The 15000-nt window shown below is 34.5% G+C and overlaps 2 protein-coding genes across 2 annotated transcripts in view; one reads left to right on the top strand and one right to left on the bottom strand.

Annotated features, from left to right (window-relative positions):
- LOC144960879 (uncharacterized) overlaps nucleotides 1-15000 on the top strand; it is a gene marked incomplete at its 3' end in the record, with an annotated part of 131130 nt that overhangs the window by 15028 nt on the left and 101102 nt on the right. Inside the window, exons 4-6 of the mRNA XM_078894270.1 lie at nucleotides 1870-2010; nucleotides 4631-4777; nucleotides 11125-11271. Of these exons, the coding sequence (XP_078750396.1) occupies nucleotides 1870-2010; nucleotides 4631-4777; nucleotides 11125-11271 (435 nt within the window). The remainder of the gene's footprint in view (nucleotides 1-1869; nucleotides 2011-4630; nucleotides 4778-11124; nucleotides 11272-15000) is intronic.
- Nucleotides 11820-15000, bottom strand: part of LOC144960876 (uncharacterized) — a gene marked incomplete at its 5' end in the record, with an annotated part of 30700 nt that continues 27519 nt past the window's right edge. Inside the window, 1 exon segment of the mRNA XM_078894266.1 lies at nucleotides 11820-11878. Within this exon segment, the coding sequence (XP_078750392.1) occupies nucleotides 11820-11878 (59 nt within the window).

The raw sequence follows: 15000 nt of genomic DNA, 5'->3' as shown, positions 1-15000 counted from the left end.
AACTAGTATCATTGAGCATTACTGGTAGTCAAATAAAGATTGTAAATGGTGGAAATGTCAGGAATTTAGGTGCATATGTAGATTCACGATTGTGTATGGACGCTCATGTTAGTAAATTTGCTTTGATTTGTCATCTTCATCTTCATAAAATTTATAGAATTAGACATCTTTTGGATAATGAGACTGTCAAAACATTAATGACATCATTTGTACTTAACAGAATAGACTACTGTACCGCTCTGTTACAATCCTCACCAAAATATATAATTAGACAGCTTCAGGAAGTGGAAAATAGAGCTGCTAGAATGGTGACTGGTTGTGGGGTGAAAGAGCATGTAACGCTGATTTTAATATCTTTGCATTGGCTCCCTGTCTACAGCCGAATTATGTTCAAAATTATATGCTATGCTTTTAAATGTTTTTAATAAGACAGCTCCTGTATACCTACAAAACATGGTTAATCTCTATGTGCCGGAGAGAGAACTTAGATCCAGTGGTCAAGATCTGTTCCAGGTTCCTCGCTGTAGATCGTCTTTTAGTGAGAGATCGTTTAGTCAGTTGGCACCCGTCTTATGGAACCAACTGCCTTCATCCCTCAAAAAATGTCAGACATTTGAAAACTTTAAAAAGAAACTTAAAACACATCTCTTCAGAAAATCATTTGATGTTTAACATTTCTATTAGGCCTACATATTATAGATATCCGAAATTTTCATCTTGTAGCACAGTGCGAGGTAATTAAATTACAAATTGATTAATGCTATTACAATATGACAGGTTTTATCCTTAAATTATCAATTTATTGTTGTGTTTTCTTTGCATTGTAAAACGCCTCTGAGCACATTGTGGATCTAGGCTCTATATAAATTCATTCATTCATTCATACTCACATTCTCTCACCTTACTTAGGTGTAAAATTAGTACCTGGCTTTTAACAGCGTTGTCTCCTTCCGAACATTTCTTTAATTACCGCCTTACAGGCGTCATGTCCCGTCCTACGTGATACATGTTGCTATTGGAGAGGGACCCCTTGTAAAGCGCTTTGAGAACATTTAGTGGATATTGCACTATATAAAAGCTCAATTTTTAAAACAAAATTGTACTTTTAGTAGTAGTAGTAGTAGTAGTAGTAGTAGTAGTAGTAGTAGTAGTAGTAGTAGTAGTAGTAGTAGTAGTAGTAGTAGTAGTAGTAGTAGTAGTAGTAGTAGTGGTAGTAGTAGTAGTAGTAGTAGTATTAGTAGTAGTAGTAGTAGTAGTAGTAGTAGTAGTAGTAGTAGTAGTAGTAGTAGTAGTAGTAGTAGTAGTAGTAGTAGTAGATGTAATTGAAGTAGTGGTCGTATAAGAAATAGTTGTTGTGGTGTTAATTTTTGTGATATTAGAAGTAGCAGCATGATCAGTAGAATACAAGAAACTGTTAGACGTTTAATGTTTCAACTTCATTACTTGATTGATAAAGGTGCTCCGGTAAATCCCTGTTTATATTTGTGACCCACCGTATCAAAGCGGTATTATGTCGGGATCCACTCGGTAAGGGAAATTGAATTCATAGCAACAAATATCCAACTTGGGTTTAATTTCTGTACGTTCTGGTGGAGTATAAAGACTATTTCTTTCATTGCAAAAACTTCTAAGGTCCAATGTATCAGCAATCTAACTCTAAATTCACTTTTTGGGGTCTGAATCATCCCGACATAATGCCGTTTTGAGACGGAAGGTCACATTTATTCTTAATGAAACCAAGATTGAACACAGTACCAATACGATAGTGGCATATCTATTATTTTGTTTATGTAATTTTGTCTTCACGACGAGGGAGGGTCATAATGTTTTCCAATAACTTTATCATTTTTAAAATATACTTTTATCTAGCACAAAATGCCGCATGCTATGACAGAATTGGAAAACCGGCTTGTTTAAAGAAGATGAAAGAATTACAATACCAGTCACCATGCGACTGTCTTCAAAATTTTAATCTACGAGTTAGTTGCCGTGAAACTTGTCAAGTGTGTGGTGAGTTCATTTCGTAAAATAATTAAACTTAGCAGACACGACGTCTTCTAATAATACAACTTCTGATATTGATTCTATTTGCATTACTATTGCTGTATTACTACACCTTTATTCTTCTATCTTCTTCTTTCTTCTTCTTCTTCTTCTTCTTCTTCTTCTTCTTCTTCTTCTTCTTCTTCTTCTTCTTTTCTTCTTCTTCTTCTTTCTTCTTCTTCTTCTTCTTCTTCTTCTTCTTCTTCTTCTTCTTCTTCTCTTCTTCTTCTTCTTCTTCTTCTTCTTCTTTCTTCTTCTTCTTCTTCTTCTTCTTCTTCTTCTTCTTCTTCTTTCTTCTCTTCTTCTTCTTCTTCTTCTTCTTCTTCTTCTCTCTTCTCTTCTTCTTCTTCTTCTTCTTCTTCTTCTTCTTCTTCTTCTTCTTCTTCTTCTTCTTCTTCTTCTTCTTCTTCTTCTTCTTCTTCTTCTTCTTCTTCTTCTTCTTCTTCTTCTTCTTCTTCTTCTTCTTCTTCTTCTTCTTCTTCTTCTTCTTCTTTCTTTCTTCTTCTTCTTCTTCTCTTCTTCTTTCTTCTTCTTCTTCTTCTTCTTCTTCTTTCTTCTTCTTCTTCTTCTTTCTTCTTCTTCTTCTTCTTCTTCTTCTTCTTCTTCTTCTTCTTCTTCTTCTTCTTCTTCTTCTTCTTCTTCTTCTTCTTCTCTTCTTCTTCTTCTTCTTCTTCTTCTTCTTCTTCTTCTTCTTCTTCTTCTTCTTCTTCTTCTTCTTCTTCTTCTTCTTCTTCTTCTTCTTCTTCTTCTTCTTCTTCTTCTTCTCTTCTTCTTCTTCTTTCTTCTTCTTCTTCTTCTTCATCTCTTCTTCTTCTTCTTCATCTTCTTTTTTAACTACTACTATTAAACTATTACTATTACAACTACTACTACTACTACTACTACTACTACTACTACTACTACTACTACACTACTACTAATACTACTACTACTACTAACTACTACTACTACTACTACTACTACTACTACTACTACTCTACTACTACTACTACTACTACTACTACTACTACTACTACTACTACTACTACTACTTACTACTACTACTACTACTACTACTACTACTACTACTTACTACTACTACTACTACTACTACTACTACTACTACTACTACTACTACTACTACTAACTACTACTAGTAGTAGTAGTAGTAGTAGTAGTAGTAGTAGTAGTAGTAGTAGTAGTAGTAGTAGTAGTCCCATCAGAAAGTGAAAGTGAATGAAACTTTTTTTTACGATTGTCATCGTAAGTTTTTAGATTCACGGTTATGGTGGTTCGTAAATTCATAAAAGACATTTTTTTTTGTCTGCAGCAACATCAAACGCCTTCTTATTGTTAAAGACCATGAACTCAACTTGCGTAATAGCGGTCATGCCTATTCATAAAACAATGCACATCGCTAATCAAACAAATATAAACAAACAAATCTTAGACTGAATCAACACCATCAATTAAATGGAATTTAAAAAATGGAAACTCACAGCTGAGGTTACAGAAACACAGAAAACAAACAGCAACAAAATGCCATTATCTGTATTATTTTTAATTTCTACCCTTCAATCAGTAAAACCCTACTTCTCAAACCACTACAATTTCCGAAATCATATTAAAACATCACCGAAGAAGAATCCCACATCAGCCTGCACTAGATGAACACATCGGTGTGTAACAATGGAGTAGCATCAACAAAAAATTCCACCAACTTTGATGTCATCACGGGAATCTACGATTGAGCAGGAACATGTTAGCTCGTCGAACTATATCTACTTTTCCATCTACAACGTCCTAAGGCGGGGGAGCGACACTAAAGGGTCATATTTGTATTTTATGAAATATCCTAAACTTCTATGCACAGTCATAATGTATATGATTGGGAAGGATGATTGCATTTTTTTTTCGAAAAAAGTTGCCCGTTGCTATGGAAACGACGCGGTATTGGAAATTAAACAACATATCTTAAAAAGTCAAAGGCTTTTTCGTGTATCAACCCATTGCCATAATATTTTGGCCAGAGGTAGAAAAAAAAGGAAAATAATGAGGCTAAAGTTATTATTCAATTATTCCCCTTCAAAGAAGTTACATAATTTCAAATTACTCATAAATAATTTTTTTTTCAAAAATCCGGCTCTTTGAGGACTTGCATATTTGTATGACACTCATTTGTAGAAAGTTTGAAGAAGATAGGTTGAAAACTGAGGGAAGAGATGGTTTTTTTGTGACGAAAATTGCAGTTTTGAGAAAAAACGCATTTAAATGTCAAAATAAACGAGTTTAGTGAAAAACTTCCCTCTCACTCATTATCATTATCATTATTATTATTATTATTATTATTATTATTATTATTATTATTATTATTATTATTATTATTATTATTATTATTATTATTAATCATCAGTGTGAGGACGATATCTTTTCTTGCTGTTGCGATCTTCATCATAATTGAAGAATACGGATATAATTTTACGCTTTTCGTTTATTATTTGCCTTCTTTTCATACCAACTCTTATACATATTTATATTATCTTGACAGAATATGAAATAAATTAATGCCTGTCATTTATCAAATTGTTTATTCTTTTCTTTACAATAGAGTTTAAAACAAGTGAGGTTCAAGTAGACTTTTGTTTCGATAGGATTGGCGAAAAGGAATGTAAAGCTCTGAAACAAAGAAATTCCTTACTTTGTTTTGGAACATTATACTTCAAGTACATTTGTCCTAAAACGTGTGGATCTTGCAGTAAGTCATTTGAAATGTACATCATCATCATCATCATCATCATCATCATCATCATCATCATCATCATCATCATCATCATCATCATCATCATAATCATCATCACCATCATCATCATCATTATCATCATCCCCATCATCATTATCATCCTCATTGTCGTTCGTCATCATCGAGGACAGCAGCAACAAGACCATCCTTATCTATATTATCAAATCGTAGCTTCATTTTGTGATTTTTCAAAACACATCCCCCCCCCCCCCGTTAAATCATCAGTTGGGATAAAATTAGTCTTTAAAGGAATTACTAAGATCGCATTGACAATAGAATGTGATATATTGAACTAAACAGCTATTAATGGACTTAATTTATTAATCCTGTAAAAGGCATCACGAATTGTTAGATACAATCGTTGTTGTTATATTAGTATACTAGTCTTTAATGATAGAACATGGAGGTTGACCTAATAGTAAATATAAACTGCATAAAACAACTGGAACACCTATTGATAGCGTTTGCATTGATGTAAAGTTCATATCATTTTCGAGAATCACAGGAGAAATATAACCACTAATTTCTGATCTCTCGCTCCATTAACAACGCCATAACTCGTAATCCACTCACCAATTTTATACAATAGTATGACTTTATTTTTTAGTTTCACAAAAGTACAATTATGTCTATTCTCCATACTTCAAATTTTATAACTTGTTTCCAACATCGATGTGATCCACTGTTCATAAATTGTTGTCAACCTTAATTCGATTTATTTTGCTCATTTTATAATTATTGACAACCTTAATGGGATCTATTATACTTAACTAGTATATTGTAGTCAACCTTGATTGGTATCATCATACTTATTTAACATATTGTTATCAAGGGCAATTGGTTCTATTATTTAATATATCGGTGTTAACCTTGTTTGGCTACATTCTTATTTAACATATATTAATTTCAATAGTAATTGGATCAAATATTTTCATTTAATTTACTGTTGTCTACCTTGAGTATATTCATCATTCTAATTTAACATATTGCGTTCAACCTCAATTGGATTTATCATTCGTATTTCACATATTGCTGACAACCGTGATTTGATCTATCATTCACATTTAACATATTGCTGACAACCGTGATTAGATCTATCATTCATTGTCAACCGTTTTCAAAACGATGATATCTCAAGTATTTTTAAAAAATAAGAAACAATTTAGAAATTCGATGAAACAGTATCCTCTTTAAGCCCCACAGTTAACCAACAGATGGAGAGCCGTTATCCGCCAAATAAATGGGACGGCGTCCTCGTGAGCATGACGGTGGCGACAAGGAATATAGCAAGGCTCGACTAAGGGAAACGGCTGGTGACACTTTGATTTTCTGACTTAAAGGGTTGTCGACGCTAACATGATTTGCAAAATGATCTTATGAATGGCCAATTTGGCCAATATTCTCCACACCCAGAATCGTCTTCTGCTATTTCTTTTTTTTTTTTTAATATGTTTACTTTTTTCATCAGCTACGTATTATCTTATTGTGGTCGATCGTTTATAAATAAAAAAAAACGATGAACTTTTCAAGACTGTCAGACTGTTGGTTAACATAAAGGTGTATATGGCTACCTATGATCATGAAAATGGCCACGAGGAACTCTGTCCATCTGATATTAAGTGTGTGTGTCTGTGCTCGCGCGCGAGTGTGGGGAGAATGAGAGAGAGAGAGAGAGATAGAGAGAGAGAGACAGAGAGAGAGTGACAGAGAGAGAGAGACAGAGAAAGAGAGAGAGAGAGAGAGAGAGAGAGTGAGAGAGAGAGAGAGAGAGAGAGATCTACTTATAGATGACAATTGGTAACGTATAGATCGAAGTCACCTATATCCTGCTATGGAATTACGTGTGTCGGGGTGGGAGGGGGGGGGGGAGGGGGGGTAGGTTGCGTATGCGCGTGGGTAATACGAGTGGGATGCATAATGAGATGGGTGCAATGTCAGAAGATGGGACATTTTGAATTTGATGAGTTATTATCAAGATATCGAAAAAAAAAAAAAACAGTTTTTTTGTAAAACAAAACAGTTTGTTGTAAAAAAAAACAAACAAAACAATTACAGTCCATCCTATATAATGATAAACTTAATTAGTATGAATTTAATTAGTCAGGTTTATTATCAAACATTTTCAACATGTTGTTATTGGCAGTAGCAGTAGAATGGCTTTGTGTCATTTACTTCCTCTGTATCATCCGTTATCTATGGATTTCTTAATATTTTAAATTTTTAGTTTTTGTTTTATTTTGTTCATGTTTTTTAAAATGTTTTTTTGAAACACTGAAATTTTGAAAAGAGAGGATTATTAATGTTGTATGAGGAGTTCGTGTAGGATGAGGGGTTAATTGGGTAGTTAAGGGATATACTGGGTTGGCAGTTTGTAATTATAATACTATTAAGTAGCGGATGAATGTAGGTACTGTCCGATGTAGAATGGGAGTGGGGGGGGGGGGTAATTATGATGTTCTAATTGGTGGTTTACTGGGCACCGAACCAATCAGTTAGTCGTGAATTGGATGATTAAGCGCTGTGGAAAGTTGTTTAGCGAAGTTTACCTGGTACTGATAGAGGTTTATTTTTTTTATTTTTTTTTTTTTTTTTTTATTGGGGAGGGGGGGTGGATTCCGTGGTTTTTGATTGGTGGAAGTTTGAAGTCGGCAGCACAGATACATATTAGTGGAAAGAGTGGGGTGTAGGTTTAGGTTGGTTGTTGGGGGGGGGGGTGGGGTGGGGGGGGGGATGGATGTTTCTAAATTGTTTCTATTAGCTGGTTGCTGAGTACAAGGGCCAATCGTCCTGCAGTCTTATATATTTGTGTGTAGTCGGTTGTTATTCTTGGGCTATTGTTGAATTATGGGGACGGATGAAGGTGGTAATGAAGGTGATTACATTTTAAAGAGAACATTTGATTCATTGTTAGTAAACCTAATCCCTTGCTCCCTAAGGAGTCCAATGGTCACCACCCACTTTCCCACTCTCTAATCGAGCGTCATTCTCAGCTTTAACTATTGTGCAGGTGGTATTTCCCTATGCACCATAGGGTCATTGTTTTACACTATATACTTGGTTAAGAATTTTATCTAAATTTAGAGGCAGGGTTGGAGAAAGAAAAAAAATAAAATGAAATATTTTTCGTTTAACTGAAAGATATGAATTTTTTTTTTAAGGCAGGGGGCTCGTGACTGTGGGCTAAAAAGCACAAAATATACGCTTTTAATATTATAATTAATATATCTTCCGACTCGGACTTGGTTGATCCCATCTGCATCCATGAGATTCAGGCACAGTCAAGGCGCCGCTTTAGGCGTGGTGGCGGGACCAGACCCCTCCGGCATGCTGCGCGGCTTACACATTGCCCTGCGCGGCCTTTATCATGGACCGTTGCGCCAAGCTCGCCGAGTCGGAAGAACTTTCGTTTATTTAATGATTATATTTATTTATTTGTGTTTATAACACGTACATCACGTCAGTGTTTTTGTTTAGGGTGGGGGGGGGGGAGTGACGCATTATTTGATTACAGTTACAAAATGACACTATATCATATTTTATTAAAAAAGAAATGTTGGTGTCAAAATATTTTGTGTTGACTTGTTTGGAACAACAATAACAAGAAATGTCACAAATAATATTGTTTCCTGTACTGAAGGAAAATGTGTCGTTCTGTATGTATATTGCTACATCTTTCTAGAGCAAAGCTATGAGCAGGTTCTTGTCCCCCAAAAAATTGTCCCATTTATAAAAAAAAATAAATCTTATCTCACTGTCTTTCCATGTCCACTTCCTACATTTATCCAAAACTTTTGTCACCCCAAACATATAAAAATACCAAATGATATATAGCATCTCTATATATTACACGATAGTGAAAGAAAAGAATTGTATTTTTTGTCTAGTAGAAATCATCTGACAAGCCACAATTTTACAGATTATTTGCATATACCTATATATTTCTTATATAATTGAAATAAAACCTTTTAGATCTTTAACATTTCAAGAAAAATTATATTGAATACCCGGTTATTCTTGTCATCAATTTTTCTTCGAGTCGTAATTTAAGGTAACCATTGAACACGTTGATATTGGCTAAGTAATAAATTTGTTTAATCCAGGATCGGACGGACAACTCACATCACTATCCACACTCGTGAAAGTGATTTTACTATCATAATTTGGCGATCTCATGACCTTACATGACCTAGCAATAGCTGTATTGTGAAATAATATATCGTCAACTTACTTCGCGGGGGTTGTGTGTGTGGGACCTGCGATCTCCAGTAGTCGGGAAAAGTGAAGGTTCTAATAATGACTAGGAGTTAGAGACGATTTGTTATGAGAATTCAATCCCTTGCAAGTAGCAGGGACAAACACACCTCGGAACTAGGGAATCGGTTTCGGTCGAAGACCTGCCTCACAGCAAAAAACGCATAATCACTGGAGACTTTCTACTTGTCTAACATGTACCCAATGCTAATGTGGGCTAGAATAATTATACACATATATACATATCGTGTTCACTTGAAAAAAGACCATTAATTTTGGGCCACATTTACATCCTTTACCTTTTTGTCTCATTATAAGAAGAGCTTGTAACCGTTTGAATTTAGCTACAAGGTTATTGCTAGGTCAAGACGTGAGGGGGGGGCGTCCTTTAACCGTTGCATTTTCAAAACGAATTGTCCTTAGATAGTTCTCAAAACCCGATACCACAGAGCATCTAGTTGAAAGGTGTGTTGTGACGAAGCCTCCGGGCGAGTTTGCGACGGTCCACGAGTGAAGTGAAAAATTTGCTGATTTGGTCGATCGTCATAACATAATAGTGTGAGGACGATTAGAAGCTGCTGCCTTGAATTCGAGCCAATTCGGTCCCAAATTGAGGATTTCCGTAAGATCTTTATTGCTACATCTTAGTTTCACTGACAAAGAAACGATTAAAACCTGATCTATTTGAATGAGCTCGACGGTTGACTGTGTCGAAGACTACTGTCATATCTCTGTGATGTTAATGTCTTCTTTTTACTAATGGTGTTTTTGCCCAAGCCGTTTTTAGACCCACAAACATCTGATGTGTTATTTAAAGTTTAAAATATAATGAATACTTTTTGAGGAATGATAAGGGACAACGCCTTTATAATACTGTTATGTAATGGATTGAAATTTCCATCTTGTCGTGTTGCAATGACAGTTAAGTATTGATATGTTGAGGTTGGCGGTTTATAAATGTCTTGTCCAAATTGTCTGCTATCTCTCTAATTGCGGTGTTCTATAGCTGTCTAGATTTTTCTTTAAATGAGGATTTGACCGGTATAGATTTGCTGACAGATCTGTAACCATTTAGTTGGGGTCAGCTATCAACCTTCCTGTATCAGCCTCCTAATTTTCTGCCGTAACCAACAAGACGACAGTATCTGGCAGACTGAGATCCAACCAGTTTTGTCGCAATCGACACATTTAGTTGTCTTTTTTAAAATTCATACTTCTTTAATTATATTACCTCTTTTAAGTCTTCTGAATTAAAATAATAGCTAATAAAATCTTGCTAATAAAAATCATGATTATTATGAAAATGATAATAAAACTTCTTTTAAAGAAAACAAGCGAACATACCAACGAAACATAAAGTATTAAATGAAAATTGTGGAGGTATCAGGTGACAAAAGCCATTTTAACGCCCAACTACACCTAATATGTTGAATATACATTTAACTAATAGAAATGACACTTATTACGAGGGTCATAAGAAAGGATGGATTGGGATTTGCAATTATTTTTAAAATAACATGCTGCTGTCAAGCTCATTTAAAAATCATAGAGTAGCTGCCATAAAATAATTCGTTTGACGATGATTTAGAGCGTTTTGATGTCTTTTCTCTCAATTGGAACACTGATTTAATAATAGTATAGTATATATTGAAACAATCAAATTTCAAATTCTATTTCCCAATTATAATACTTGGGAGATAAATGATTAAATTATTTTGTTTTAATAACCATGTAATCGTCATTTATTTTAAGTGTTCCATATTGTTTCTTTATTTCGGCTTTTAGTTTGACTATCCAATCAACGCCTTACTTTTAAATTACTAAATTGTAAAGGAAGATGATAGTTGAACGTAAATCTTGTTGTGTGATAAATATTATGTGTTCAAATAATGTTTTCTATCGTGTGTCTATTTTCTCTTGGATATCAGCTTTATAGACCCAATTTTATTATAAATGAAAGTAATGTACATATTTAAATACCTTTTCACGGAATTCCATTTTTATTCTTCTAATCGATATTTCATTTCTATTTCTATTCTTTAAATATACAGGTCTATATACACCTCCATGCGATAAAAATACCCAAGACTTAATTCCATCCAAATCCTGTGTGAACAAAATAAAGAAAGATCATAATTATTGTTATAATCACCCTTTAGAAGCCAGACAGAATTGTCCTAAAACTTGCAAGTTTTGTGGTAAGAATATACTCCATATGATTCTGATGTTTTGTAATAATTATACACATCATGTGACTGAAAAACTGCGTCTAAATTTTTATATAACTTTAGCGATATTGAAATAATTCTCACCTTACGTAATTCATAATAAATAAATTTTGCTATATCTCATATGAGAACTGTCGAACCGCAATTTAAAGTCAATACCGTATATTTTGATGTCAAAGCCCATTAAGTGACAAAATCAATTATAACATATTTGTCCTCTTAAAAATCATGAGCTGCCAAGAAAAAAAAGAAAGCTGGGAATAATATCAAAATGATATGATCAATCGGAACCTGTCTGTATCTCCCATCCTATATATGAAGGTCTGATACCTGAAATTTAAGATATAAAACAGAGACCAAGCCTTTCAAGCTAATACATCAGAGAGAAAAAAAAAGTTAAATACTTCAAATTAACAATTAACGATTAGAATAAACTAAAGAAAATCTCACTAGCGTGTGATCAGTTGTAAATTGCTCTACTTATCATGGAATGAAGACAGTAAAAATAACATGGGATGTCATAGATTGCCCATTACTGTTATGTAACGAGATGTATCCCTTTTGTCTGTAACGTATACTGAAGAATAAAAATAAAACATTAAAGTAGAGGTGCATACAGACGTCAATAAAATGGCTGGAAAGATAAGGAGAGTAACTGAGACTCATAAATAATAATAATTATAATAATAATAATAATAATAATAATAATAATAATAATAATAATAATAATAATAATAATAATAATAATAATAATAATAATAATAATATTAATAATAATAATAATAATAATAATAAATGGCATTTATATAGCGCTTTACCCCGTTGTCACAGACTCTCTAAGCGCTTTACAGTGATATTAAACAAAACATATTACAGTGAGACAAGTGTGAAGGAAACGTGATACGAATTCAATTTAACAACAACGAAATATGAAAATAATTTTGCAACATTATGACGTAAAAAGATAAAACTTTAGGCGAGATTTGAACGTTGTCAACGAATCCGAGCATCTCACGTTTGACGGGAGACAGTTCCGAAAATGGGGGGCCGAAAATTGAAAAGACTGTTCACCTATTTTACGCAATGGCTTAGGTTTGACAAGGATTGATCGGTCATTGCTTGACCTCAAGTTTCTATTGGGGACATATATGTTTAGAAAGTCTTTAATATAGGAGGGACTGTTCGTGCTCAGGGATTTGTAGACAACAGTACAAATCTTATAGGCAACTCTTTTTTCCACAGGAAGCCAATGTAACTCACGGAGAAGAAGAGTTGCTGACGGGTATTTTTTGTTATTGCGTACAATGAGCCTGGCTGCGTTATTTTGAGCAATCTGAAGTTTGCTAATTTTGTCTTTAGCTAAATTCTCCCAAAGGGAGTTACAATAGTCCAATTTAGATAAAACCAGGGAATTAATTGAAAGTTCTGTTATATGCTTCGGTATTAAATTACGAATTTTGCTTATTTTTTTCATTTCTATGTACATAGATTGTATGGTGTTATTCACATGGCTTGTCATGGAAAGATTTTTATCAATGATGACGCCAAGGTTTTTTGCTTTATTTGAAAATTCTATTGTGCTATTTCCGAGAGTAATAGGTAATTTATTTGCCTGTTTAAGGATACTCGGCCTTTCACACATTAAAATCTCAGTTTTACTATCATTTAATTTTAACTTATTGTGGTACATCCAAGATTTAATCTCATTAAACAGCTCGTAATTCGATGTATTAAGAACTGTAAATTACTAAGAGGTGCTGAATCATATATTTGCGTATCATCTGCATAAAAATGATAACTCAGATTGAATCTGGATATCACACTAGAAAGGGGCTGCATATATACAGTAAAAAGGACAGGGCCAAGAACAGAGCCTTGTGGCACTCCAAAATTTAGTAAAACTTGTTCTGACTGAACACCATTCACCACGACAGTCTGCCATCGATCCTGTAAATATGATGTAAACCATTTAAGGGCAATTCCTTTTATGCCGAACGTATTTTCTAGTCATCTTAACAAAATGTCATGGTCAATGGTGTCAAAGGCTGCTGAAAGATCTAAAAGGCATAATACATTGATATTGTTAGCATCAGCATTACATAACAAGTCATTAAAGATTTTAAGAAGCGCCGTTTCAGTACTGTGTTGATGTTTGTAGGCTGACTGAAAGGGTTGTTCCAAACTGTTGTTCTTAAGATGAGATGTTAATTGTGTAAGAACTACCTTCTCCAAAAGTTTTGACAAAAAAGGTAAATTTGATACAGGACGATAATTGTTTAATATATTGTGGTCCAGTGATGGTTTCTTCAGAAGTGGTTTGACGAGAGCACTTTTAAAGCACGATGGAACTTCGCCAGTCAGTATGGATGTATTTATGATTGATGTAATGGATGGTAATAATGTATTGATGGAGCTGGCCAAAAGCTGTGCTGGTAGGGGATCAAGGTCGCAGGATTTAAAGGGGGCTTTTTATCAACTCGTTTATGAAACTAGGTGAAACTGGTTGGAACTTGTCTAAAGGGGTACCACAGAATGTATGTGTATCTATAAATGGTTCATGCCGATCTAGTTCTGAACGAATGTTATGGATTTTGTCTTTAAAAAAGTTGACAAATGTGTTTGGCAAGTCTCTTTGATTGGTTGTAGATGGTAATGAAGTGCATCTTTCACGTCCAAGTAGATCATTGCAGATGTTAAATAATTGTTTACAAGATTTAGAAGTTTCGAATTTTGAAAGAAAATACGTGGTCTTTGCCTTTTTTATTGTTGTCTTCCAGGCACGAAATGCGTTCTTGAACATTTCACGATGAATCGTAAGGCCTGATGTTTTCATCAGTCTCTCTGCTCTCCGACACTTCGTTTTAGCTTGTTTAACGTCCGACGTATACCACGGAGCATACTTGCGGTTGGTGACGGTCCTTGTTTGGAATGGCGCATGTTTGTCAAGCGTTTCGATGAGACAACTATTCCACTGGTCTGGAGAAATCATTGAATTTTTAGAAAGTTTTGTTTCTAAATCGCCTCTGAAATTGTCCAAATCAATGCCTTTAATGTTTCTGGTTGATGTGTTGGTGGTTTCTTGGCATGGTTTTGAAACGTCAAGATTGAAAGAAATGAGGGAGTGATCCGAAAAGGGGAGACAATCGACGGTGGCGTTGGTTTTTTGGAACTCTGAATTTTCTACAATTACCCACTCTAAAATATGACCAGCAGAGTGGGTTGGCGTTGTTACGATCTGGCACATGTTGTTCTCCGATAGTGACTCGTGCAATCTAGCCGTGTCTGTGACGTTGCCGAAGTGAAAATTAAAGTCGCCGAGTATAATTGAATGGCCAGGACGCGTGTGTTGCAAAGTTAGCATCTCGTTGATTTCCTTCCTAACATCAGGTAATTTTATTTTGTTTTCCTTGTTTGCTGGCGGTCGGTAGATGCAGTTGAAGTTGTATCTTGTATTCTGGAGGGATAATCTAAGATCAATGGCCTCCATCGTTTTGCAGCGCATTTCGAGGATTTTCCACATGTTTTGATAATTTTGTTTTATAAAATACGCCAATGCCACCCCCTGGGTGATTTTTCCTTGGATACGATCTAAATTGGTACCCAGGGGGTGTCATAGCTTTTTCAACTGGGTGGTCTCCAGACTGTGAGAGCCATGTCTCTACTATAAATAGTATGTCGAAGTTCTTCTCCGTTAATAAA

The sequence above is a fragment of the Berghia stephanieae genome, unplaced genomic scaffold (genome assembly GCF_034508935.2).
Source record: "Berghia stephanieae isolate SIO BIC M18660-M18661 unplaced genomic scaffold, UCSD_Bste_1.3 scaffold1, whole genome shotgun sequence".
Taxonomy (NCBI): domain Eukaryota; kingdom Metazoa; phylum Mollusca; class Gastropoda; order Nudibranchia; family Aeolidiidae; genus Berghia; species Berghia stephanieae.
This window is presented reverse-complemented; position numbering and strand designations above follow the sequence as displayed.